Source organism: Narcine bancroftii, chromosome 4, assembly GCF_036971445.1.
Source record: "Narcine bancroftii isolate sNarBan1 chromosome 4, sNarBan1.hap1, whole genome shotgun sequence".
Classification (NCBI taxonomy): Eukaryota; Metazoa; Chordata; class Chondrichthyes; order Torpediniformes; family Narcinidae; genus Narcine; species Narcine bancroftii.
Window position 1 is genome coordinate 118386412 of NC_091472.1, and position 27433 is coordinate 118413844.

General features: G+C 37.8%; 1 protein-coding gene across 5 annotated transcripts in view; it reads right to left on the bottom strand.

Moving 5' to 3' along the window:
• Positions 1 to 606: 606 nt before the first annotated feature.
• Positions 607 to 27433, bottom strand: part of zdhhc8b (zinc finger DHHC-type palmitoyltransferase 8b) — a 214474-nt gene continuing 187647 nt past the window's right edge. For all 5 annotated transcript variants that reach the window (XM_069932571.1, XM_069932567.1, XM_069932569.1 and 2 more), the window contains 7 exons: positions 23709 to 23811; positions 23366 to 23457; positions 20389 to 20521; positions 18932 to 19055; positions 15378 to 15496; positions 12618 to 13657; positions 607 to 11594 (listed from right to left, as the gene is read on the bottom strand). In XM_069932571.1, coding sequence (XP_069788672.1) covers positions 11411 to 11594; positions 12618 to 13657; positions 15378 to 15496; positions 18932 to 19055; positions 20389 to 20521; positions 23366 to 23457; positions 23709 to 23811 — 1795 coding nt within the window. In that variant the 3' untranslated portion in view covers positions 607 to 11410. The remainder of the gene's footprint in view (positions 11595 to 12617; positions 13658 to 15377; positions 15497 to 18931; positions 19056 to 20388; positions 20522 to 23365; positions 23458 to 23708; positions 23812 to 27433) is intronic.

Below are 27433 nucleotides of genomic sequence, written 5' to 3' on the forward strand. Positions count from 1 at the left end.
GTTTCTTTTCCTTAAAAAGCTAAAGTTCCAACTTGCAGAATTCCTTGGGGTCAAATGTATTCAGGAACAGGCACTGGAAGTCCCAGGATTTAGGTTTCCTGTCCTGTTTTTATGGCCACATTTGCAAATAGTGAATCAGTTTTGTGATAACTGTGAGGGCAATACAAGGTAGCATGAAAGCAGATGATATCTTTTGTTTTAAAAGATAGTCTCCTTTCTGGAGGATGCTGATCACATTCACACGATTGCAAATTATGACATTTACTGGAAAACCAGAAAGGCACAAGCTTAGAACGTTCTGGAGTCAAGGTTGGCAGAGTTCAACATGATTACTCCAGGGGAAAGGAAAAGACAAAGCATTGGTTGTAATGCCTGTTGTCTCAAGATATTCAAGACTTGGTTGCATAAAAGTAAAGGGAAATCCTGAAAATATTAATTAGTGCTAGGAATCCAATAGTACTACATATGGAAGGAGAAACTGGCAAATACATTTCAATAGATGTATATCTCTTTGAGACTTTTAGAAAAATCCCAGTAACATTCTCTTTTAATTGATAAAATTGACTGCTGCAAAATATATTTGTTTTGAAAGAGTCATTTGAAAGGTTTTGGATTTATGTTAAATTTATTTAAAAGAACATTCTGAAAATATAAAGATTTTATAGAGACTTGTCTTTTGTAATGGCTTCTACAATAAAACAAGACTTTAATATTACTGCTAAATACAATAAACAGGTGTTTAAGGAAGCAACACCAGGGTGATTGGAACCCAGCTGCTGTTTCTCCTTGTGTTTTAAGTGCAACATCCACATGAAATTACAAAGCAAGGCTCGGAATGATATTATTATCCACTCACTCATCATTTTAAAAATTTCTCTCTGATCGTGTGTAATTTTGTTTTGATCTTCTTGTTTTGGTTTTTGCGACCCCACTTCTGAACTGGAACAAAAACCCCCCCTTGATGTTTCCAGATGCCCAAACTCCTTTCCCACACTGGTCCTTGATTAGCATGCTGTGGATGCATGCGAAGACATTGTTTAGTTAATGAGACACATGGTTCATTCCAGTCAACTTAATTCTGTCTTCACTGAGCACCCATTTCAAAAAGGGATCAGTGATTGGTGATCGATTTAAATACAACTCAAGTTTCCCCAATCCATCCCTCCTCATCACGCCAGACATGTTGAGATCAGGCCAGATGCACTGGGAACCATTCCAGGCACAGTATCTTAATTCAGGATCTTCCTGATGAGTGACTCAGCCTCACTAACACTTAATGCTGAACTTCAAAGGATTTAAGTCTGGTGGAAGTATATTTGCCCAGGTAAGTGGATAATAGTATACTTTGACAAGCATCAATCTTCAATCAAAAGGTACATTTCCAATGCCTTAACTTTACAGAATACTTGACTATAGAAAGAAAGGTTGCAGCAATTCATTTCCCCTTATATTTTCTTTAACAATACTACAAACTGCTACATAAATGCAATGCTCTTTGATGGTTGTTAAACCATCCACTATCACATCTTCCAAGTAACTAGGAAACTTACGAGCAGGGGAAAAGGGAAGGGACTGCTTGAAATGACTGCTGGTAATATCCATTGGTCTATCTGTAAAAAGTACAAAAACTAAAATGCAACTGTGAACATTTAAGAATGTCATTAACAGGATGGCAATGATTAAAGATCAGTTCACTATTTGACCAGTTAAAACAATTCAAATGTCTAAAGAAGGGAGAAAAAAACTGCTAATTTCACTAATGATTTTGATTCTCATTAGAAAGAGTCTGCTATTACATTCCAGTAGAAAACATGATATACATAAAAGACAGAAGACATTTATTTCAGTTAAGTGGGATGGGATTAACAGTACAGAACAAAGACATCAATTTGAAAGAGGGGCTAACAGCTGATTATTTCTTTATCAAAGATTTACAAGATAAATGTAGCAATTCTGTGCTTAAATACAAGTGAAAATAAATATTTTTCTATTTTTTTTACATTTAAATAAACTCATGCAAATATATTTACAAGCACACACACAGAACACATACCCATAAATGAAGTTTAGTTAAGGAAGTCAACACAATCTTCTCCTCTGGTGGATTCTTTGAATGCCAAGCCAAAGATTAATTTAATGGGGTAGAGGAAGGGGGTGGGTGGGAGAAAAAAAACCTCAAACTGTTGTGGATAAATAAAAGCATAAAATATGGGAAGAAACACCAGGTCAGCACTCAATCAGACAAGATTAGTGCTTCAGGTAGGAACAGGGTGTCCCAAAGTGCTTTACAGACAATGAAGAACTTTAGAAGTGTTGTCAGTGTTGCAATGCTGTGAATATTAGACAATTTGCACAAAACAAGCTCCAGCAAGTAGAAATGTAATAACTAGATCATCAATCTTTAGTGGTCATGTGGTTGGGAGATAAACATCAGCTGGTCCATGAGGGAGAGCACCATTCTTCAAAATAAAGACATAGGATTGTAGCCATCCATCCACAATTGTGAACAAGGCCTTGGATGAACAGAAGTGGTCATCAGTACTGGATCACCAATCAAAATCACTGTGCTTGACTCCTTGTGGCAGGACCTGCACTCACACCTTTTAATAAATCATGAATTGACCCTTTGGTCAGAGTTGGAGAAAACGCCAATGTACAGAGCATCCTTAAAGATGCTTACTGTACATATGCAGAATTTCAAATATTTGTAGCGGTTAGTGCAATGCCTTTACAGCACCAGCAATTGGGACCAGACCAGGGTTTGAATCCTGCTGTCTTTGTACGTTCTCTCTGTGTCCACGAGGGGTTTTCTCTGGGGGCTCCATTTTCCTCCCACCGTTCAAAACATACCGGGGGAGGAGGTTAATGGGTTGTAAATTGGGCGTCATGGACTTGTGGGCCAAAATAGCCCATTACCATGCTGTATGTTAGCAAATTTAATTCAGCTTTCCAACACGTAATTACTTTTTTTTAAAAAAAGAAAAAGGGATACAGAGTTTAAACATTTGTTCCATTTCCATTATCTAGAGAACCATGTACTGATTTTACAAAACCTTTGACAGCAAGTTAATCTTTAAAAAAGACCAGTAGCCATATAATTCTTTAAAACAAAATTACTATTAAAACACCTTCATGAAAAGGCCCACCATATTCCAATAAGAATTGGAGTAATCCCTTTGATAATGTGGCACCAATAGTGAAGGAGTACATACCAATGTGTGCTTACAACACTAGATGTTTAACATTGAAGATATAATAGCTAATAACCAAAGAGACATATGACACAGTTTTCAGACCCAAAATAGTTAAAACTGCAAATTTGCAGAAATTGCCAATCAGAATTTTAGTTATATTGTGTTTACGAGGTCATTGTCTGACATTCACAACTGGATCAATGTGACAAGCAATAGAACCAAGCAACAGATTTAGAAGCTGAAGCGTACATTGAACGTGGACATTAATTGGAGAGGAAACTTTTAAGTTTAAGTTTACTGACACATGTACAAAGATGCAGTAATATGGAAGTTATTTTGTGAGCAGTCCAGTAGGCATCTCATACATAGTACAAGACATACAAAGTGCTGAATTACAGAGAGCAATCAGTTGAAATGGAGAAAAGCAGCATAATTTTTATTAGTCTGGGGTTCATTTAGGAGTCTCTTTGCAGTGGGAAAGTAACAGTCCTTAAATCTGGCACTACATGAACAGGGCTTGGTTCTCATTTGCCCCCAGGCTCAACATCCCAGCTGATATCAGATTCCTCCGTGGATATTCAAATTTGGACCAAACTTTGAGGAGTGGGGTGGCAAGGGAGAGCACATGCACAAGAAATGTCAGATCTTCCGTAATGATGAAGCCAATAAAAGCCGGAGAACTACAGGATCCAGCGTCAACAATCTCCCACCCGTGGAAGTCAATACTTCTGACAAAAAAAGGATAACTGTCAGCAAAAGCAAAAGCTATGCTCCCTTTCAGAATTTTCTTTCAATAATTATTATTTTTGCAAAAGTTTCCATTTCTAGGCAATAACTTGAAAACAGGATAATTAACCATACATATTTATTGTTAATTAATTTGCCAAAACCAGAGGCCAGAACTGATCACAATTGTTGGACACTGGAGACACACAGGTGACTGCAGATGCTGGAATCTGGAGCTAAACACAATGTGCTAGAGGAACTCAACATCAGTAGGAGAGAAAGAATGGCCGACATTTTGAGCTGAAACCCTTTATTGGAACCTGTTAAAAAATGTAGGAGAGAAAGAAGACAGTGCTGGACAGAGGTCATGTTTGACCAGGGGTGTCATTTTTGTGGCCTATTTAATTTGCAGTATTCTCTCTCCTGTAGCACTTGCTAAATCTTATTAAAGAATTGATTCATGTTTGAGGAAAAGGAGCAATTTCTAATATTTTTAGATCAACTGGACAGCAGACTGGAGGAAATAACATCAAAGTTACAACAGTGAAAGCATACAAAGAAGAATACAAGCAAGGAAAATCCTGGCTGTCATTTCAATATTTCCAGGAAGAAATGGAATCCATCAGTGTTTATCAAGTACTACATGTGGACAACATTAACCAAAGGACTGGGGACCACTGAAATTTTCAAACAACATGTAGATTCAGGAAACCCGAAATAAAAACATGGAATGTGCTGGAAACAGTCAGAAGATCAGATAGCACTGTGGAAAGAGGAAGAGGCCAAGGGCACTTTGTCAGTTCTTCTGAAGGGTCTCAGACCTGAAACATTAACTGTTTCTCTTTCCACAGATGCTACTTGACCTGCTGAGAGTTTCCAGCATTTTATGACTGCTGCCAGTAAACTTGAAAAAAACATAGAATCAGGAAAAAGCAAACGTATCTCAAAGGCATTTCCCTATCCCCAGATACCTTAATTCACTTAATATCCAGAAATCTCTCAATCTCTGAACGAACTCGATGATGGAGATCTTTGGGGGAGAGAATCGCAAATGTCTGCATGAAGAAATTTCACTTCACCTCAGTCCTAATTAAACCTATGCTTATTCTCAGGGTGTCAACCTTCACTCCTGGGTTGGGTGAATCATCAACCCCACCCCCACCTCCCTGCAACTAACCCATTGAGCCCATGAGGATTTTGAAAGTTTCAATGATGCTCTCCACTCTCAATCCCTTAAATGTATAATTGGAAATTGTGGCTCTGGGAATCATCTGACAGCACCTGCATCTAAACTATATCACTATTTGTTTTGCTGTGATTATTAGTTTTCATCCTCTCTGGATTCTTGGCATGAGACACTAATCTGGGGATCTGCCTACGGAGCTGATCCCGGATATGGACGTCAACTTAATGCTAATCAAAACTCCCCATAACAGTACGGTCATTATCAGAAGAGGAAGACTGAAGAAAAATGATGATGAGGACTTGTGGTCTCACTCCTTCCTGCAAAAGAATACAATCTTCTGGAGGAACTCGGGGTTGAGCAGCATTAGTGGGAGAAAAAGAATGCTCAACGTTTCAGGTCTGTGAAGAGATTTGGTTAAACTTTGATTTGAAGTAATTAATGAAAGCATTGGTGGCGCTGGGATAGGAATTCAAAATCTATGGGGTTCTGGGGAGTGGAGGCAGCCTGATACTACAAATATATTTCAGACAAAGGCATTTCAATCGCAGCTTGACCCTAATAATTCAAAGAAAACTGATGTCAACCACTGCTCTCTGCTGAGTAATACACATATGCACATTTCAAAAATAACCTTATGCTGATTAGTTTGTTTAAACTGTGGTCCAGCTGCATAATTAACAAGAGTTTCAAAGATTCAGGACACCACTGCCTCATATTATATCAAATGTGCCATATTAACACGACATTGTATAAATCATGTGTATTAAAAGGGACAGAGATACAATTTTTCATTCATTTTCTCATACATCCAAGATTAATTCCCTTGAAAACCTGCGTTTGAGCCTGCTTCTGAAACTTATGCAGTCTTCTGATGAAGGTACTTCCACAACATTGGGTAGGAAGTTCCAGGTTTTAGACAGTCTTCTGATGAAAGAACAAGAAATATTTCCATGTTGGATGATACATGATTAGGAGGAAGACGTACTGCTGGGAATGTTGCCAATGCACCTACTGGCCTGGTGGTAGATGCCACAGGTTTGTTGGAAACAGGTCTTCCTGCTCGCTGCTTCATTCACTGTAGAAATGCCAAACAGTGCCATGACAATTGCCATCTTTGATTCAGTGATGGAACCAAGGCCTTTTGATGAAACAGCTGAAGATGGATGGCTTGAGGCCTTTTCCTGGAGGCATTCTTAAATGATGTCCTGAGGCAGGGATTGACCTCCAGTAACCACAACCTCTGTGCTTGATGCAAAATTTAATTCCAACTACTAGAGTGCGTTCACATGACGCCCATTGTTTTTAAATTACACCAGGTGTTCTTGCTTGATGCTGCACATGGTCAAGTTAATTCTTCACATCATGGGTGGTCAATTTCACATGGAATTCAGCTGTTTAGACCATGGTAATGTTGAGGTCTCAAGCCAAGTGTTGGTGAAGCTCAAATTGGGGATCAGTAAACAAGTTATGATGAATAGTTGTTTGACTGAACTGACCTTCTTTACTGATGACTGAAAGTAGATTGTAATCACTGGGTTTTGATTTGACCTTCTTTTCATGAACAGAATGCACCATAGGATTTTTTTTTAACCACATTGCCAAGTTTATACAGTATTGTAACCATACTGGAATAGCTTGGCAAAAGATTAAACTAATTCTGGGGCTCAAGGCTTCAGAATTACAGCTAGAATGATTTCTGATCCTATTTGCTGTACTAATTCATCTATTAGTATCATTATGGAGTGAAACAAATTAGCTGGAGACCAGCGTCTGTGACGTGGGGCTCTCAGGAGGAATTTCAGGTAGATCTCCCACTCAGTACTTCTGGCTGAACATGCAGTAAAGGTTTGGCCATTAACATGCTGGGGCCTGTCATCATCAAGGAGAGGGAGGTTTTAGAGTTGCCATCTCCTATATAATTGCCCACCACCATTCATGACTGTGGCAGGACAGTGAAGCTTTGATTTGATCCATTGGTTGTGTGATCACATAGCTGTTATTTTATGCTTTTTTAAAAAAAAAATTGTAGGAATATTAGCAAAACCACAAACCACAATTTGCCTGATGTCTGGGCAATTGAGGCATTCAATTACATTGAAAATGTAAAGGATTGCAAAGAAGATTGGTTATAGCATCAGCTCTGTATGCACTGATCTGTTCACCAAGGATGATTGTGGTTTAACCCAGCCATTCTCAACAGGAGCCAAAACAGAGTCAAGTAAAAGCCTTGTTTTCTTTTCACCTCACGCAGCATAAATATTTTATATGTAGACAGTAGAAATATGGGAAAAAAACAAAACACGACTGCTTCACAGGAAAGGGGACCCATAAACATTGAGTCCAGGAAGTGGGGGGGCATATCCAAACAAAAATTGAGAATGGCTGGTCTAACCAACTGTTATCCAAGTGGCCTTATTTCAACACTTTCAATTCTATAGTACCCCTTATAACCATAGGTCACCTCAAAGCACTTCAACACAATGAATATTTGTACAACTTCAAGAATCATTTTAATCAGATTACAGACACTGAATAAACACAAGTTTCATGTGATAATCATCAAAGAAAATTTGACAATTACAGGGATGCTGAAAAAGATAACCAAAGGAATTGGGAAGATAATGTTAAGGGAAGACAGAGAAGCCGATAGACAAAACAGGTTAGGAGGGAATGACAAAGCTTATGGTCTTGGAAGCTGGAGGCACAGTCCCTGATAGCAATTAGAAGGCCAGAATTGAAAGTGATTATAGAAATCAGGAAAGACAAGACCATGGTGGGGTTTGAACGTGGTCTTGGTGAGACTTTCATAAGCAGTTGAGAATCTGGCACTCAAGTTTGAGTGATTTTTCATTAAAGTTACTGAGCTGTGATGTAATTTACCAGGATTTAGATAGCTTCATAATATGAAGCAAAGAAATTGTATCCCTTTCAATTGAGTTGTAATAATCAATGATAGGATTAGATTCTGCAACGTTAAATCATGTTGTGTCCTTGAGGAGCGAGTCCATTGTCTACAGCAAAGAATTTCACCAAAATTGAGGGGAAACATTGTCTTGTATCAAGTGATAACATTTCAAAAAATTGTTTACGTACAAAACAAATGAAGAGCTAAACAAATGGAGAGAGAATGCAACCAGAAATGCCAAAAAAAAAAAATTTGATGTGAGTGGAGTGATTGGAATGGGGTAAAGAGATGGATTAGGACAAATCCTAAAGGACACAATCCTGACATTTGGCCGATAAACCAATTGTCAGGCTGTGAATAGTGCAATGGCATGCAATGATTCATTTTGGGATCATTGAGTTTGACAACGCCATACACTTACATTTGCTGACGGTTCAAAGTTCGGCAGCAATGTAAGCAGTACAGATGAGTGCATTCAATTAGAGATCATTAATAAATTTAAGCAAAGGGGCAATATTGTGCCAAATGGATTTCAAATATAAGTAAATGAGAGCTTAATTTTTTTGAACCCAAATAGTACAGAACAGAGCACAATCCAAATGAACTGTGTACCTCTGAAATGCAAGCAAGAAACAGGTGAGATTAAAGTATACAAGCTTGGAAAATATGAACAGAGGTTGTATGTAGGAGGTATAATTACCAAAGATTAGGCTACAGCAACTTAATGTCATGGTTTACTAAATTTGGAGCAACATGGGGACAACCAACTTTAGAAGGATATACAGGTCTTGGGTGAAGTGCAAATTTATCAGAATAATAAACTATACTAAGAGTTTAATAATGATTATATATAGAATGGAGTGATATTTGTTGGAATTTAGGCAGCTGAGGAGGAATTTCAAGGTTTTCAAGATACCAGGAGCTGGAGATTTGGTAGAACAGCAGAAACTATATTTACTAGTGCATGTACAAAATAAAGCCAAGGCTTTCTTGAATGAATGCAGCAAAAATGCTAAATTCCTCTACAAACTAATGATTGAAGCTGGGTCAAGGGATATAGGTCAATTGAGTTAGATCATCTATGTTCTCACTGAATGATGAAACAAGCCCAAGAATTATTCTTGTACCTATCAAAAATTAACCAAAATTAGGTTGAACCAGAGATGCAGAATAACAGGGGAAACAGTAATCGTAAAAAAACATGAGAAATTAATGAGGTGAAGATGAGGAGTTATTCCACACATAAATTGATGAACTCCATTAACTGCATCAAAATATTATAAATGAAAATGTTATTTTGTTTTGCAATTAAGAGCAAGAAAACTGGGGTCCTGGAGTGAGAAAATAAAGTGGATGCCAGACATCGATGGGATTAATGTTGATTTTAACTGCAAACTTGAATTTCCACAGTGCCTTTCAAACTGCTTTTAAGATATTGAAAACCATTTTGCAGCTAATAAAATGATTCAGAAGTGCAGCAAAGATTCTAAAGTAGGAAATGCACCAAGCTCTGACAATTAGCATGCTGACCAGCTCATGGTGCAAATGTTGAGAGAGAAATAAGTATTGACTGAATTTCAGGGCATTATTTCCCTGGTCATCATGCTGACATATATATTCACTTGACAGCATATCTAACAATGCAGCCCATCCTCAGTACTGGAGTGTCAATCGAGATCTTTGTGCTTACAATTTTAATGTAATCTTGAATATGAAATGCACACAGGAGGTGACAAGACAAGCCTCCGGCCCATAAGTGATATTGCAAGCAATCAATTTTTAGTCCTCTCTTCAGAATAACTGGGAATGGATTGTTAATATAGGTTTGGTGATCTTGGAAGCAGCATATAGCTACTGAAAGGCTCTGCACATCTCAATGGAATTAAATACTTGAATAAAAGATGGCTGCATTTTTCTTAAAATAGTAAAAATCTGACACATTTCGAATTTTATTCCACAAGAAAACCTTTGATTGTTCCACCTCAGACCTGCTTTAAATGATCAAAAGGATGAAAAACATAAACCAAAATAATCTGGATCCAAACCAAAAAATGTAATACCCTCAAGACAAGATGGTGCAAGTACAACTCACAGGTTTACTTTGGCATTGGTAACCAAGGTCCATTTAAGTGGTCAACATCACAATGTATCACTTTAGCTTAAAATGCATGATAAACATGCATCTGAGTTATTCGCTGGCAACTCATTAAATAATATGCATGATATTGTATTGGAAATAAATGACACCGGATTTGATTGGTTCCTTCCTTTTATCAGTGCAACCTATCTCCAGCCACTATTTTAGTGAAGGAATGGAGAAGCAAGAACCCTGCTTCCAGCTCTGTCATCATCAAAAGATGCAGGGAGGAATACTTGCTGACTTGACTTGTCTGCCTGTAAGGTAAAGTTGCCTCACCTCACTAGCTCAATAAAACCATGTCAATAACCAAAAACTTATATTGGTGAATCACAGACACACAACCCTTGCATTTGACTGTGCAATGTAAAAATGACCTGAATATCTGATACCCTACCTATCCACAGATGGAATCACCAAAATTGTGAAAACAAGAGAAGTCTAACTTTCTTTTATCTTTATCCCAGGTGTGATCATTCCTCTTCTGGGTATCTATAAAACTGTCAATTCCAACTTTTGTTTACTGATGAGAATCTTTAATAATGTTTTAATAAATTGTATTATTTATCTCTACAAATAACCTTAAAGCTTTGAGAGTCTTGTGCCCTGAAGCAATACACTCCCATATGGACTTCATACAAGCCCGCCTAGACACACAGGTGCGCGCGCACACGCACACGCACACACACACACACACATTACACTCACATACAAGGTTGTCTAATGGCATAACATCTCATTCTCGAGAATTTTAAACTATCTTTTGGCTGATGTATGAGCATCACTTCCTCCAAAGAAGGAAGGGAATTGACAAGCTTTGGTGCCACACAATTGTGCCAACATCTATTATCACAAAATAAAAGGTACTTCATTTGTCAAACTATATTGTCAAGTTTGAATGGCAGGCCAGACCAACTCTTCATCACCATAAAATCATTCAGAGTTCCAGGTTAATACTAATGCAACACTGCATGAACTTTTACACAAGATCGCCATAGATCGGCAAACACACAGCAGTGGCTTCAATAAAAACCACAACCTCCTTGACAAGATGCTAAAATGTCACTTTACGGTGCAGAAGAGACAAAAAAAAGAAGCAAATATTTGTGGTGGGCCAGCCCTGGTTTGAAACCATGTTTCAGATTGATTTTACCACCTCTGGAGAAATAAGGCTGCAGCTGGTTGGGCCAGAACACACAGAGCTGCTGTGACAGAGTCTTCACAGTGCGTCCAACTTTACAGCTGCTGTGGTCAATGGCTGTTCACACTGAGATCTCGTAAGTGGTCCCGCCCACACCCGACACTTTTTTGACGTTTGACTGCCTGGTGGGACTGACTGTAGCACCGTGGGAAATAGAGGATGAGCTTAGCCGGCTATCGACCCTGGACAAACGTTTTGGCTGTCCATTAATTTTGTTGTGAGCCGTCTTCATTTGAACCTCGTCACTGAAAAAACAGAAAGGTAGTCAGTTCATACATTCAATCCACATATTCCTGGAGCACACCGCAGGATTATTCAGGATTATGACCAACTCTATTGTGGAGGGGGCAGTAAAATACATTTGTTTTTATGGAGTCATGAAGTGAACTAATGCTGTCATTTCTATAACCAAGCTCCCCATTTACACATTGTTACCAACATGTTACAAATAATTTGCAAGGTGGCAACAAAGACTACCTTCATGAGTACAAAGATCAAGACAGGGGCCATAGACCCTCTAATGAAGACCTACACCAACATCTGGAGAAGGTGAGTTGGGTGTAGGGGGAAAGAATAATATGAGGCTGGAGTGGAAAGACAGATTTTGGGCAGGAATTAGAAAAGTGGTGGGCACTGGGCATTAAGACCACCATCAAGAGACTCACTCTTTCACAGAATCAAGACGATAAATCAATCAAAGGAGATGCATAGGAGACTACAGATGCTAGAATCTGAAGCCAAACACCAACACTGCTGGAGGAACTCAGTGGGCCAAACGGCATTAGTGGGGAAAAAAGTATTTTGGTCTGAATCATCTACCATTCTTTCTCTCTGACTGATGCTGGCCAAGTTCCTCCAGCAGAGTGCATTTGGAATAAGATCAAATAGTGAGGGAGCAGCCCTCAGGTGGAAGGTTGAGAGAAATGGTGAGTGTAGGGCCTCAAACAAGTAGGAGACTAACTTTAAAGGGAACTCAATATGCTGTAGTGGCATGAAGATCTAGTTGTCTTAAGGGTGCCCAACCACAATTGAACATGGGATAACATAGTTTAAGATCCGTTTAAAAGCTGCAAAAATAAAACTGCACAGTTCCCATGTGTAAATAATGCAAAAGTCACACAAGGAATGCAATGGTGACTTATGCTAGGAAATTCCCAGTTAAATTCCTGAAATTATCCCTCATATCTATCGCTCCAGAAAACAAAATGATATGTTGGTGCAAATTGTGAGTGTATTTCAGCTTTACAGAGTGGAGGAGTTTTACCTACCGTGGGGTTATCAGAGGCTGAGATACTCCTTCTGACATTTCCATTGCAGTGACAAAGGAGAGAGGCTTTTGGCTTCCATAAGTTGGGGATCGAATCAATGAGGAGGGTGGGATTTGATGTCCTGGAGACCTATATGAGGTCTCAACAGATCTGCTTTGCAAAGTGTGGTTGGACTGCACATTGTTGTTTGCTATATCTGCATGGAGAGAACTAGTGGAAGTCCTTGCTACCCTTGACACTGTGCTCGAAAGGGAGGAGGCAGAGGCGCGCAGTTGAGGGCTCCTCGTGTTGCTGGTAGCAGCAGACACAAGGTTATCTCGAGAACCACACATGCCAGTAGTTGTCCTTCTCGAGTCCTCTGAGAAAGTGTCCATTTGTTGCAAGTTGTATGACGCCGGCGCATCACATGCCCCCAAGTCCAGTAACACCGAATCAGGTGAGGCTCTAAGTTTTCTGCGCTCTTCCATTGCCTTTCTCTCTTGAATGGAGGCCATGATTTGCTTAGAAAGGTTGTCATATCGAACTGGCGATGGCTCCCGTTGCTGTGGAGAGGAGCCCCTATGTACCGGGCTGTAACCTTGCACAGATTGATGCTGAAGATCTGCCCCACGAATCTGGCACATTTTGGCTGATAAATATGGGGAGTGGTACCCTGTGGTTGGAACTCCAACATGTGCTGTGGAATCTACCCCTGAATGTGTAGAGGGGGGATTTAACAAACTATCATAGGATAGGCTTCCATTTCTGTTGGACAACGAATTCAGACCCAAATTATTTTTATGCTGATTGGGGGATGAGCTGTCAGACTTCATTTGGTGTATCTGAGCCTTGTCCATTCCTCTCCTGTGGGCAGATTTCAGGCTCAAAGAGCGAGAGTTAACAGAGAGTGAGTCAAGCTGAAACGGTGATGATTGGTAAGTCTTGTGAAGCGATGGTGACCGGTAGTCAGGGATGTCGAGATTTGGCTCCGACCTGTAATCATGGGCTCTGCGGCATTCTTCCATGATAGGCGCCTCTTTATGTCCCTCCAGCATGGAAATCTTTCAGATAGGAGATTTAACAATTACCAAAATTAATCAATTTCATCAGTCAATAATCACAGCCAATGTTATTTTTTTATTTAATTCAGTTGATTCCATATGATCCTGCTTGAGTTAAAGATAACAAGTGGTTTTGGTTTTAACTCACTGTAAATTTGAATTTAAAATGTCTGGTGGATCAGTTGGTTCAACTATCCCCTTTGAAGTGGAAGACTGTGGGTTCAAATTCTACTTCAGACACTTGAGCACAAAAATCTATCAAGACATTCCACTGCAACAGCAAGAAGTAAAATTTCCAGATGAGGTGTTAAGCTAGGACCCCAGCAGCTCTAACAAGTGAAAAGTTCCAGTGGTGCAGCTCTGAATTACAGGAGGGATGTCCTTCTTTTGGCCTGACTCATATTTCATCCCTCAATCAACTTCAATTAAATGGACCACCTGAAGATAATCCCACTGCATGTTGTGATCTTGCTGTGCTACAAATTGGCTTCCACATCCTTCACTGCAAAAACAACCAGTTTCCAGAAGGAAAAATTTCTGTGCTTGTGTACCTCGTAAAATGTACATGACAATAAACTCATTATCATTACTTAAATTGTTTTGGGATGGCATGGGGTCATGGAAAGGCACTGGATAAATGTACATAGGCAGTCCAATGGTGCACCTCAGAGTCTCAAAGCTCCAGTGCTCTGAGTTCAATCTTGATCTCTGGTGCTGTGTGGAGTATCCACCTTATTTTTCTGACTGTGAGAGGTTCCTTGGTTTCCTCTCACATCTCTAAGGTGCATGAGTTGGTAGGTTAATTGACTTCTAACTTGTACTTTGGTTGTCCGATTAAATCTCCAGAGTGTTGCATGCACAAGCAATGAAATGAAGCATTACCCAAAGGTGAACCAGACTGCAATGTAGCTTTATCTTACTTAGAGATTTTAAAAGCTGAGCTGTTATTCCAATGGTTAGAATACCAGTCTAATATAGACATTTGGTAAATTCTAGACTGGTGATATTTGATTAAAAAACTGATGGCTCATTAAGAATCAATCTATACCGAAAATCCACTTTGAAATCTAATTCATGCGCTATATTTTGTGACAAATTGTTTGACCACATTAATGGCAAGAAATTAATTGAAGAGGTTCCTTCTTTCTGACATTTTTCCTTGTTGATTCACAAAGCTGATTTTCCATTGTCTTCTTATGTAATGTGAACTTACAGACTCGGCAAATTACTACTTTTATAAAGTGAACTGTTTTGTTTTTAAATGTAAATCAAAACATTAAGAGTTTTAACTGCAATATACAATATTGATGGTGACCACAGTGAGATTCCAGTTAATCAATCTTAACTTAAAGTATCCAACTCCTAAACCTTTTTAAACGTTCAGAATGACAAAAGAAATTCATTTTTGAAAAATTTCAAGACTTCAAGAATATGGTTCAGATTCCTTTCCTTATTCAAGGTCTAAAACATAGAATAGCAATCAAAAATTTCCTGTTAAAAACTATACAATTTATTTAATTTTCTTGACATTCTATAGTGACGTAATGGTTTATAGATGTATCCAGTAGAATACTGCATTCTTTGAGTTATATTAGTGTTAATTACTTCTATACTCAACTCTTTCCATCCTAACCAAGTTATGTAAAGCAAAATAAAAGTGCCCCATCAAAAAGCAGTGCCCAAGGATTATTGTCTAGCACCAAACCCTGCATTTCCTCACCTTCTCACTAGCAGCATGGTAGAGAACTTTGGGGTTTGCACCTGAACTGCTGTATGCTGGTCGATACTTAAACATGGCAGGAGTGGGTGGGTTGATGGGCTTGGATGAGAGACCACTATCTGCAATAAGACAACGACAATGTAGTACAGGTAGCAATACACACAGACACAAAGGTACACTCCAACTACTGAAAAACAACAGAAGGGAAGCAGTAGCTTTAAGACGGATTGTAATAGAATGAGGATGTATTTAGGAAACTGGTAGAGACAAAAATAAACCCTTTGAATACTGAGGTAGTATTTATAATATGTTTAAAATAATTTATAGAAGTAGCCATTATTGTTATTTTCATGTGAAGACATATTAAACAATCTATATGAAATTTATTTTCCATATTACATCACAATAGGCTCCAGTTGAGTGCAGAATTTACAGTTTTCCATAAGTCAATCTTTTCACAGTGTGCGGGAAAAAAAACCAGCATTCAAAAAGAGTTTATTACGTAAACTGAACTGTAAGATGTTTGACTAGGAAGTTCGTGTTCCACACAAACATTTAAATTGTATTTACAATTATACCTCTCTCATCTGACTCTTTGTGGTCTGGCAACTCCCATGATCCTGCATGTTTGAATCTGCTGCTGTTTGTACAAACTCCTTACAGACAGCGCAGGATGCTGATGCTGTAATGGTGTGGCACTAACCGCGATGCTACGGTGCCCCCCCGCACAGTATTATTTCCTGTTTTAACCTTTGTTCTATTTTTGCTATGTTTACACAGGGGGTTCTCTTTGGGGACAATTTCTGTTTTCTGGCATTTTCCAGCAATGGCCAGGTCCCAATGTCGCCAGATTAAAGAGGTATAACACCTGTAGTAAGATTGTCTATGAATAATTACAAAATGTCATCAGCATGAACCTCCCATTCCCACAATTCTTTATCACAATAATTGCTTTAAATCTGTTAACAACTTAAGCCCTAATTTTTTTGTATTCTGAAGCTTTAAAGAATAAATTTGGAAAATGATGAAGAAAATATTTTGTGTGATAAGGTTGATTATGTCAAGAATACACCAAGTTAAGGTCAGGTCAGATGATTTCAGTCAAAGAGATGACTTAATCCTGATTGTTGTTCTTTTGTTCAGGGAACAACCAGGAATTCTGGTAATGATTATTAACCAGTGATCGTGCGTAGGCACACGTGGATATTCACATTCTGGGTTAGAGTGCTTGAAATGTAGTTGAAAAGTGCCTTATTCTGTTCAAATGTTTCACAAATCTCAATACAGTGCTGTTCACTTTAGCAATAGAGTTGACTATCAGAATCAACATGGGCCCTTCAAACTGTTTCCTTTCCACTTTCCACTCACATGCAAGTATATATTCACACACGAGCAGAAGAAAGGAACATCCAGTCACATATTTCAAACATTACCAGAAAAATACTTGTGGAACAAACGGAATAGTTCATAGTTAAATGAATACTGTAATTATTAACTGCACACATTATTTTACCCCATGGCACATGACGAATTACATCAAACCACTGGGTGAACACCCGATCTGACAGTGCAAGGAAAGGAAAATGAGACATTTTATTGTGGACCTAATGTGGCCTTTCCAAGAGCACAGAAAACATTTTCCATTATTCTCGATCAATTATAAACAACCAATTTCTATTTGTCAATGATGATCTTGAGCGGCTAATTTACCGTGAAAAAGATTATGGTTCAGAGAATGAAGTAATTTAAAGAAATGAATGGATAAGGACAGAAAATGTACACTAATTATATTAAAGCAATTTCACTTTAAGAAATGCTATCAATTTATATTTAAATCTCAGCTAGCCAGTTTTGTTGAAAAGAAACACCAAAGGTTGGCGCATGGGTCAGATGATAGATCAGTCAGGAATGACCAACAGGATTGGGGGGCTGAATGGCGACTTCCTTTTATATCGTGCCCTCTATCACAAAACTTTAAAAATACAGGAAATAAAAGAGAAGTTTGTCAGTATCTAAAATCAAACAAAGGTTAATGCTTTGCTCAGCTCGGTTTCTAATATTTGTGTAATTTCTAATGATATTGCTTATCTAAAAGTAGTCAAACTAAAAGGAACAAGGTGCATTCCCTCAGCAAGATGCAATGACAAGTTGGTGAAAATATCAAGGAATCAAATGATTGGAGAAAGTTCACAACAATACAAACTTAAAATACTGAAAATCAGAAATGTGAAATGCTGGCAATGTTTAGGTTCAGGCACGTAGGAGGAGAGTCACAGTGAGTTCATTTTTTTTTTTTCGGTCTAAAATTATCGGATATTTTTGGGTTGAGAGGCCAGAACAATAAATTTCTACAGGGATCAGTACTGGCAAGCTCCATCCATTTCAGTGAGAGGATGATGTACAGTACATCCAAGTTTTGCAGATGCTACAAAATTAGCTGCAGGAAGCAGGGAAGTTTCGGGGGATATAGATAGCTAAAGAAATGGGTAAGGAAATTTCAAGTGGAATGCAAGATGAAAAAAGTAAAACGTGCACTTTGGTAAAAAGAATAGAGTACATTTTCACTGGGTGGAGGTTGAAAGGTTTAAGTGTTAAGCAGAATTTGTCTGTCTATGTATAACTAAATGTTAATACACATGCTCATCAGGTGGGTAAGAAAGTGAACAGCATCTTGGTCTTTAAAAGTAATGATATCTTGCTCCAATAATAGTGCTCCGTGAACAGACCCACACCTGGAATACTGTGCAAAGATCTGGTCTCCTTGTGCAAGGTAGTATAGACCCATGATAGTGGAAGTATAGCAAAAGTTCACTAACAGATGATCAAAATTAAACTTACAAATTCTTACAAAGCTTGATAGGGTTTTGTGGAGCTGATATTTTCCTGGATGGGGTTTCTAGTGGAAAAGTGGAGTTGGAGATTTATGATGAGGGGGGAAGTATTTAGGAGTGAACTCAGAAGAAGGTTTGTACATAGAATGAGCCTTCAAAGGAAACTTTACAAGCAAACACAATAAATACACTCAAATTAAATTTGAACATGAGGGGCTTGGAGAAATATGGGCCAAATGCAGGCCAAATATGGGCCAAATGAACATGAGGGGCTTGGAGAAATATGGGCCAAATGCAGGCCAATGGGATTAGCCCAAAATGCCAACTTGGCTGGCATGGACAAGTTGGGCTGAAGAGCTGTACAACTCAATGACTTTAAGAGAAAGATCAGCAATGATTTCATTGTCTGGTGGAGTGAATTTTCAGGGCCAAATTGGATCCTGCTGTTTCCATTCTTCTGAAATGTTGTTTCTCATTCTATAGAGGCAACCTGACCTTTCAAATATTTCCAATTTTTTTTCTTATTTTTTAAGCTAATAAGAATAAGCTATAACACAGGTTGAAGGGAAAGAATAAAAATAACAATTGTGATTTCAAGGAAGTAGAATACTTATTATCTAGCATGAAACTTCCATTCCATTATCCACCTAAAACAATCAAATAACAATAAGTTAAATACTTGCTTGGAACAGAATTATTGCTATTTCTCACTGAGTTAATTACCTTCATTGACTGAAGTACTGAGTTGGTTTTTAAGATTTGAATATTTGCTTGGACCTAGTTTAGGTGGGAGGGGGGGCTCGACGTCTGTTGATTGAACATCCAAAGCCTCCAAACTTCCTTTTGACTAAAAAAAAATTAGAAAAGAAATGCAATTTTTAAATTTGGAACATCACAATAGCTATTTTAACTTTAATTTTTAAGGTCAGAATTTTTTTCTTGTATATTCATATACTTCAATTAAAATGTGTAATTTTGAGCCTTCACATCAGAAATTAAAATCTTTGCATTCTACAAAGGTGAGAGAATTTTATACATTTTAAAGTCAAAAACCAGGTGCAAAGTGTCCAGAAATCATGGAAATTACAGTGGTTGATAAAGGATAAATATACTCATGGAATAATAATCAAAATGGACTACAGACAGTGCTTTATTTAATACCCTTTTTAAATTCATTGATTAGGCTTGAATGCCTGCTGCAAGTAAAAAGTAATGTATTAAAAGGCATTTTGGTAATGGGAAAATATTTGATTGTCACATTCAATATTTTAATTGGCCAGGTTTGTCTGACAGACAATTCAATTTCCCTCTTTCTTTCTCCAAAACTAATTATGATGCATAATTTAATAGATAAAAATAGTTTGGACACCCAACCTATTAAAAAATACGCAAAAAAAATTGGAGATCTTTGCTCCAATTTTTATCTTTCGCATCAAAATTGAGATTACACAACACTGGGTTAACATCATAAGTGATAAAACTGATAGGTTCATTAAATTCTGAATCCTTTATGCTGAGCTACCAAATATACAGTGGAACCAAATTAAATTTATAACTTTATAATCTGATATCATAGCACCAAGAAAGTTTCTAGAGCCATAAAATGCTTAGCAGCAAATGTGTCCAATACTGTTATATTGCTATTTTCTTGCAGTTGCAGAATCATGGGCACGTAGCAGCTACTACTGCTGGAGAGGTTACGCTCAAAGAAGAGACACACACTAGGGGAGTGAATTCAATACTGGTTTATTGAGCCTGCAGCTCTGCTTATAAAGGGCTCAGAAGCCCATCTCTGATGTCATTATGCCACCCAACTGGTGGCAATACAATCCACTTCCTGAAATTGGTTGTTTTGTGCTATCTGGGGAGTAGCCAATCAATGAGCCCCTCTGATCCCCGGGTGTGGCTGCTTCCCTAACTCCACTCGATGGGCTGCCGCTGGCCAACCCATCAGAGTGGGGCAGTGCAACTGCATACTGCTGAGTTGCCAACTTCTAAGAGCGTAGCCCAACTCAGCTAGCTGTGTAGGCCGCGGGCTCCCGGTGTCAGGTCACCGCTTTGGGCATGGCATGTTCAGAGGCCCGCAACAGGCAGTCAATCCAAAATGCAAATAGTTTATAAAGCCAACTAGAGTAGTACAAATATTCAACAATTTTAAAAACACAATTTCCATCTCTTACCTTGGTCCTATTCAGATTGCCCTGAATTCCATTGTCATTTATCTGAAGCGTAATTTGTTTTTCAGACAACTGAAGTCTAACAAAAGGAGATTTCACTGTTACTGCTTCTTCTTTTTTGTAGTCAACTATATACCTAGGGACAAGATAACCACTTACGTTATACACAGAAGTATTAAAATTATAATAAACCAACATCACTATGATTAAACCACACTATTGGATAATACAAATTGTATATCCAACATCATTAAAAAAAACTGATTAAATCATCCCATGAAGCTCAATGAATATTATGAACGAAGGGAGGGCAACCTATGGCTTGCAATCCAAATTAATCTAGCCTGGTGCACTGCTGCCCCACTCAGTGTGAAGGCCCCCCCCCCAACCCCTGCTCTCGGTGCATTGGAGACCCCACCCTCTGTTGTGGATACACCCATTTGCCTTCTACACTGGATAACTCCAGCCACCCTCTGTGCAACTCCCCCCCCCCCGTCCTCTATGCTTGAACATCCCCCGCCCTCTGTGCTTGAGACTCTTCCCCGTCCCCTCCCCCTATCTGTGCGTAAATCCCTCTCTCTCTAACTTCCTCTCTCTGTGACACACCCCTCTCTTTGTGTGATATTCTCCCCCTCTCATTGCTGTCTGTTTTGGGTTAGTTATTTTGTTTTTATTGTGACTTATTTTTCTCCTTTTTGACTTTGTTTTATTTATTTCATTTTAACTCGTGATTTTTGGTGCATTTCCAGATTTGAAGATTCCTTCCCTGACCTGAAATGCATCATTGTATTCATTGCATTTATCTATACATTTATTTATTTCATTTATGGTTACATCAGTGTGACCCGCTGTTCAACCAGTGACAAACCATCCAGTCCACACATGGTATAAGGCTGCCCATCATTGTTATAAACAGTAAGAAAATCAAACAAGGTTACATTCCACAGGGGATGCATTAAGAGCATCCTATGTAACTGCATCACTGTCTGGTCAGGAACTGCACCATCCCAGAATGCAACTCCCTGCAGCGGAAAGTAAAGACTGGTGAAGGAACTATTGGGGGTCTCGCTCCCTGCCATGATGGACGTTTATAACAGCCCTTGTTTGCGGAAACTCATAAACATCATGAAGGACACCACACACCCCTCCCGCAATCTGTTCTCCCTCCTGTCATCCGGGAAGAGGTTCAAAAGCTTTCGGGCCCTTATGACCAGATTACAACATAGCTTTTTCCCCAAGCTGTGAGGCTTCTGAATTCTGGGGACACAGGGCTAGCATACATAATATGATATTTATAAGTGATAATGTTATTTATAAAAAGTTTCTGAGCAAATTTATCCATGTAAATAACCAGTTCCACGGTCCGGAGAAACACTATCTTGTTTTCACTGTATACTGCAAGGTTTATGGTATGAATGACAAATAAACATGACTTGACTTAATCAGATAATATTGAGGTCCATCAATGTAACCACGTAGCTACTATAGCAAATTAACATCTGCCACCCAAGAAGGGAATTTTAAATCAATTTAAATAATTATTGAGATGATGGGCCCGTTTCAAACTAAGGGAATAAAGATGTCACATTGCTATCTGGTTCTTAAGTTTTGAAGAGACACAGAGATTGTAGATGCTGGAACCTGGAGCAAAATAAAACTGCTGGAGAACTTCCATTTCCTTCAACAAATACTGGAGCAACTGGGTTTCTCCAGCAGGTTGTCATTTTTCTCAAAAGTTTCAAGAACCTCATTTATTTGTAAATAGTACAAAGAAAGCACAACACTTGGCCATGCATTATCTATTAAATTTGGGACAAAATACAGAAGTAAGGGTAAACTCCTTGAAGACTTTTCCAGATAAAACATCATGAAGGACAAAGTTTGGAATTTTATAGCATGAGAAGAGAGCTTGTTAACCAAGAAAACCAAGTTATAAGCAAGAGTTAAGTCAATTCAGTGCTGCTCAGGCTCAGTATCATGGGGGGATGCAGGGGCATTTGTAGGCCATGCCCCCAAAATGAGTTATTGTGCCCCTCCCACCCACCCGCAGCACTAATGACACTAGGGGATTATGATCCGCACCAGGTGACAGAATCAGAGGAGATGTCACCAAAATGAATCCTGTGGTTTCATTTCCACGTGCTATAAGCATGCATTTGTCTTTGAACACTGGAACGAGGAGGAAATGTGACAGCGTGGCAGACAGAGGAGGTCCATGGCAGGTATGCCTTCACTCATCGCCCCAACCCCCCCCCTTCTGCTGAGTGAGTTCTCGAACAACAATTTGTGCCCCTCCCCTGCGGTTACCCTAATGCCCCTCGATTAGACAATAGACAATAGGAGCTGGAGTAGGCCCTTCGGCCCGTCGAGCCAGCACCGCCATTTTACAGATCATGGCTGATCACTACTATCAGTACCCCTTTCCAGCCTTATCCCCATAACCCTTAACTCCTTTGCCAACTTCAGCCAACTCTGGTGCTGCTTCTTAAGAATTAATTTTAATGTAACCATAAATACATAGAATTGTATAGGTTGTCTTTTAAGGGAAAAGAAAGTATTGCCTGAAAGCTGTCATGAGCATTTGATTTATCAAATGTGCCAAATTCAGAACAGTAGTTTATTTATATCCCTAATCAGCCATCATCAGGTGTGGCTATAACTTGTTCTTTACTTAAGATGTAAGCTGATGCACTGTTGAATGCACTGAATATTTTATAAATTTAAGATGCCAGGCTTTCAAGTTCAACAACCTTATTGCCAATTTCACAATTAAACTAAAACCTTTATCCAGCCCAAGTTTAATTCAGATACTTCCCCCGCTGCACTACAAATGTGTTGCATATTTATTTTAAAACATTTTAAATGTATAAAGTTCATTTTAAATTTCGCGCATCCATTAAATATTCCGTTTATAGAAGCAAGATGTTGGAGTTGTCATTATAAAAATATTCGCAACAAGAATTGCAACAGAAACACCTACCTGGGTGCTAGAGGACTGCAAAGTACATATTCCACATTACCGTAGCATCCGCGGGTGAATGGGTTTACACCACCTCGAAATTTACCTGTTACCTGCATGATATGCAAAATGTGTTTAGTATACAGCTCATATACCATTTCTGTCCTCTATGACATGAGCAGACCTATTAAATTATCTATTAAGGATATTCATGATAATTTATTATGGTTTTATAAATCAACTTAACACTTCCTGTGAACAGATAAAATAAAAGTGACCAGGGCAGTGACATTACTTTGGAAGCTGAATGCCAAACTTCCAGAACATGCAGCCACTTTTATCCATCCTGTGTCTGATCACCTACTTGTTCATTTGTTGTCCTCCCCCTGGCAACTAAAACCATGTGGAAGCCTGTGAGACCCACAACAGGAATGAAGAAAAGACCTGCTACACACATGACAGCCATGCTTTTTACTTTGGTCAAGGAAAGATCATTTAACATTCAATAAGTACTCATTTATTTTGCTCCGTAATCACAAGAATCCGTACACAAGAGCAAAATTGTTAATTTTTCTCAATCAATTTAATCCAAAGTAAACATTTCTGGATCAAAATTTCTGGATATATTAGGCAATTGCATCAGCACAGTGTGTCAGTTTGATGCTTCGTGAAAACTACCTTTCTGAAATATTATTTTAAAAGCAGGCAGCTTGAAATTGGTCTTATATGAATATTAGAGTTTCTCCCTTTGATTATTAGTGGTGAAATTATCAATTATATTATATAATCAAGTTTCATAAATATTACTTTCGTATCCAATGTTTCCCATATTTTCTGAGGGAATTGCTTCGTAATGATGCATAGCCCTCAAAAGCCTCTGACACGATTATTCATTCATTGATCAATTGCTATCATGGGGACATCAGAGCCAGATCAGTTCTCATTCTTTCTTCAGTTCCAGACAATGATATGCACTACACTGTGAAAGTGCAGGGATATATCAGTTTATATCAAGGGCAGCAGGAGATCACTTAGGAAATGAGAACAATCATTAAATAACCTGATAGAGGTAAATAAACCATCTTTAAACTTGTTGGTGCATACTTTCACCTTCAAACAATCTCCTCAAAGGGAAGAGGGAGAAGAGAGCATGGCCAAGGTGGCAGCCTGTCTGCCAACACCATCCTTCAAATAACTGTAATTTGAGATATTAGTTCACACTGTTCCAATAAAGATAAATATTATCTTCAAAATTTTCTCCAACAACTTCCTTAATGTTTTTATTTTTCACACTATGAACCATATCAATCAAAATATGTACAAACGTTTCTCATTAAATTTACAGTGGTCTTTTCTCCCCTTTTTTCCCCTTTCCCTCCCTCCCCTCTACCCACCCTCCTCTAAAACCCATAAATATTCAACATATACAATAAAACAATATTTTCACACAAAGGAAAATAAACAAGAAAAATGCATCATCTATTTATTACACACTGAATCTAGTTGTTTTGTCTTCTTATCATTTTCATTCTCATTTTAGGGGATGGAGGTCGTAGGCAAGCTCTCTCTGATATATTCCATGTATGGTTTCCAAATTTGTTCAAACATTGTGTCTTTATTTTTTAAATTATATGTTATTTTTTCCAATGGAATACATTTATTCATTTCCATGTACCATTGCTATATACTCAGGCTCTCTTCCATTTTCCAAGTTGACCTTATACATTTTTTTTGCTATTGCTAAGGCTATCATAATGAATTTTTTTTGCACTTTATCCAATTTGAGGCCTAATTCTTTGCTTCTTATGTTACTTAAAAGAAATATCTCTGGTTTTTTTGGTATGTTATTTTTTGTAATTTTATTTAGTATCTGATTTAATTCTTCCCAAAACGTATTTACTTTCATACATGCCCAAGTTGCATGTAGTGTTGTTCCCATTTCCTTCTTACAGCGAAAACATCTATCCGATAATGTTGAATCCCATTTTTAAAATATTTTGAGGAGTAATATATACCCTGTGTAACCAATTATACTGTATCATGCATAACCTTGTGTTTATTGTATTCTTCATAGTTCCAGAACATAACTTTTCCCATATTTCATTTTTTATCTTTATGTTTAGATCCTTTTCCCACTTCTGCTTAGGTTTATAATTTATTTCATTTTCCTTATCTTGCAGCCTAATGTACATGTTGGTTATAAATCTTTTAATTATCATTGTGTCTGTAATCACGTATTCAAAGCTGCTTCCTTCAGGCAATCTCAGTCTGCTTCCCAATTTATCCTTTAAATAAGCTTTCAATTGATGATATGCAAACATTGTACCATGAGTTATTCCATATTTGTACTTCAACTGTTCAAATGTTAATAAATTATTTCCCAAAAAATAATTTTCTATTTTTTTGATTCCTTTTCTCTCCCATTCTCTAAAGGAAAGGTTCTCTATTGTAAAAGGGATTAGTGGATTTTGCATCAATAGTAATTTTGGTATTTGAGAATTAGTTTTTTTCCTTTCTAAGTGGATCTTCTTCCATGTATTAAAAATGTGATGCAGTACTGGTGAGTTTTCATATTGCACCAGCTTTTCATCCTACTTATAAAGTATATGTTCCAGTACCTTTTCCCCTATTTTATCTAGTTCTCTCTTAGTCCAGACTGGTTTTTCCCTTGTCTGGTAAAAATCTGATAAATACCTTAATTGTGCGGCTCTATAATAATTTCTAAAATTTGGTAACTGCAAACCACCTTGATTAAACCTCTCTGCTAATTTTTCTAATGCTACCCTTGGATTCCTCCCTTTCCACAAGAATTTCCTTATTATTCTCTTTAGTTCCTTAAAGAATTTTTCTGTTAAAGGAATTGGTAACATTTGAAATAAGTATTGTATCCTTGGGAACATGTTAATTTTAATGCAGTTTACCCTCCCTATCAACATTAGCGGTAATTCGTTCCAATGTTCTAACCTGCAATTTCTTTATTAGTGGCTGATAATTTAGTTTGTACAAGTGGCTTAAGTTATTATCTAACCTGATCCCTGGGTATCGGATTGCTTGTGCTTGCCATTTAAATGGTGATTCTTTTTAAAATTCAGATAGTCTGCATTACTCATTGGCATCACTTCACTTTTATTTGCGTTGATCTTGTACCCCGATATTTCTCTATATTCCTTCAATTTCTTATGTAATTCTTTTACTGATACCTCTGGTTCTGTTAGGTATATTATGATGTCATCTGCAAATAAGCTGATTTTATACTCCTTCTCCTTTATTTTTATCCCTTTTATTTTATTTTCTATTCTTATCAGTTCTGCCAAAGGTTCTATTGCTAAGGCAAACAATGAGGGGGATAGTGGACATCCCTGTCTAGTTGACCTACTTAATTTAAAGTGACTCAATACATATCCATTTACTGTTACCTTCCCCCACGGTCCATTATACAATGCTTAAATCCAATTTATATATTTTTCTGGTAGATTGAACTTCTGTAATACTTTAAATAAGTAATTCCACTCTACTCTGTCAAAGGCTTTTTCTGCATCTAGAGCAACAGCCACTGTTGGTTTCTTATTCCCTTGAACTGCGTGGATTAGATTAGTAAGTTTGCAGACATTGTCTGCTGTTCGTCTTTTCTTAATAAATCCAGTTTGATCTAGTTTTACTATTTTAGCTACACAATCGGCCAATCGGTTTGCTAATAATTTTGCTATTATCTTTTAAGTAGAGATATTGGTCTATATGATGCTGGTATTTATGGATCTTTCCCCATCTTTGGTATTACTGTAATTATTGCTATTTTACATGAATCTGGCAAGTTTTGTGTTTCTTCTATCTGGTCCATTACTTCCAGGAGAGGAGGAATTAATAACTCTTTAAATGATTTATAAAATTCTATTGGAAATCCATCCTCTCCTGATGTTTTATTGTTCGGCAGATTTTTTAATATATATTTCCTCTATTTCAAATGGTTTTATTAGTTTGTTTTGTTCCTCTTCTTGCAATTTCAGCAATTCAATTTTAGCTAAAAATTCCTCTATTTTGTCTTCTTTCCCCTCGTTCTCAGTTTGATACAATTGTTCATAAAATTCCTTA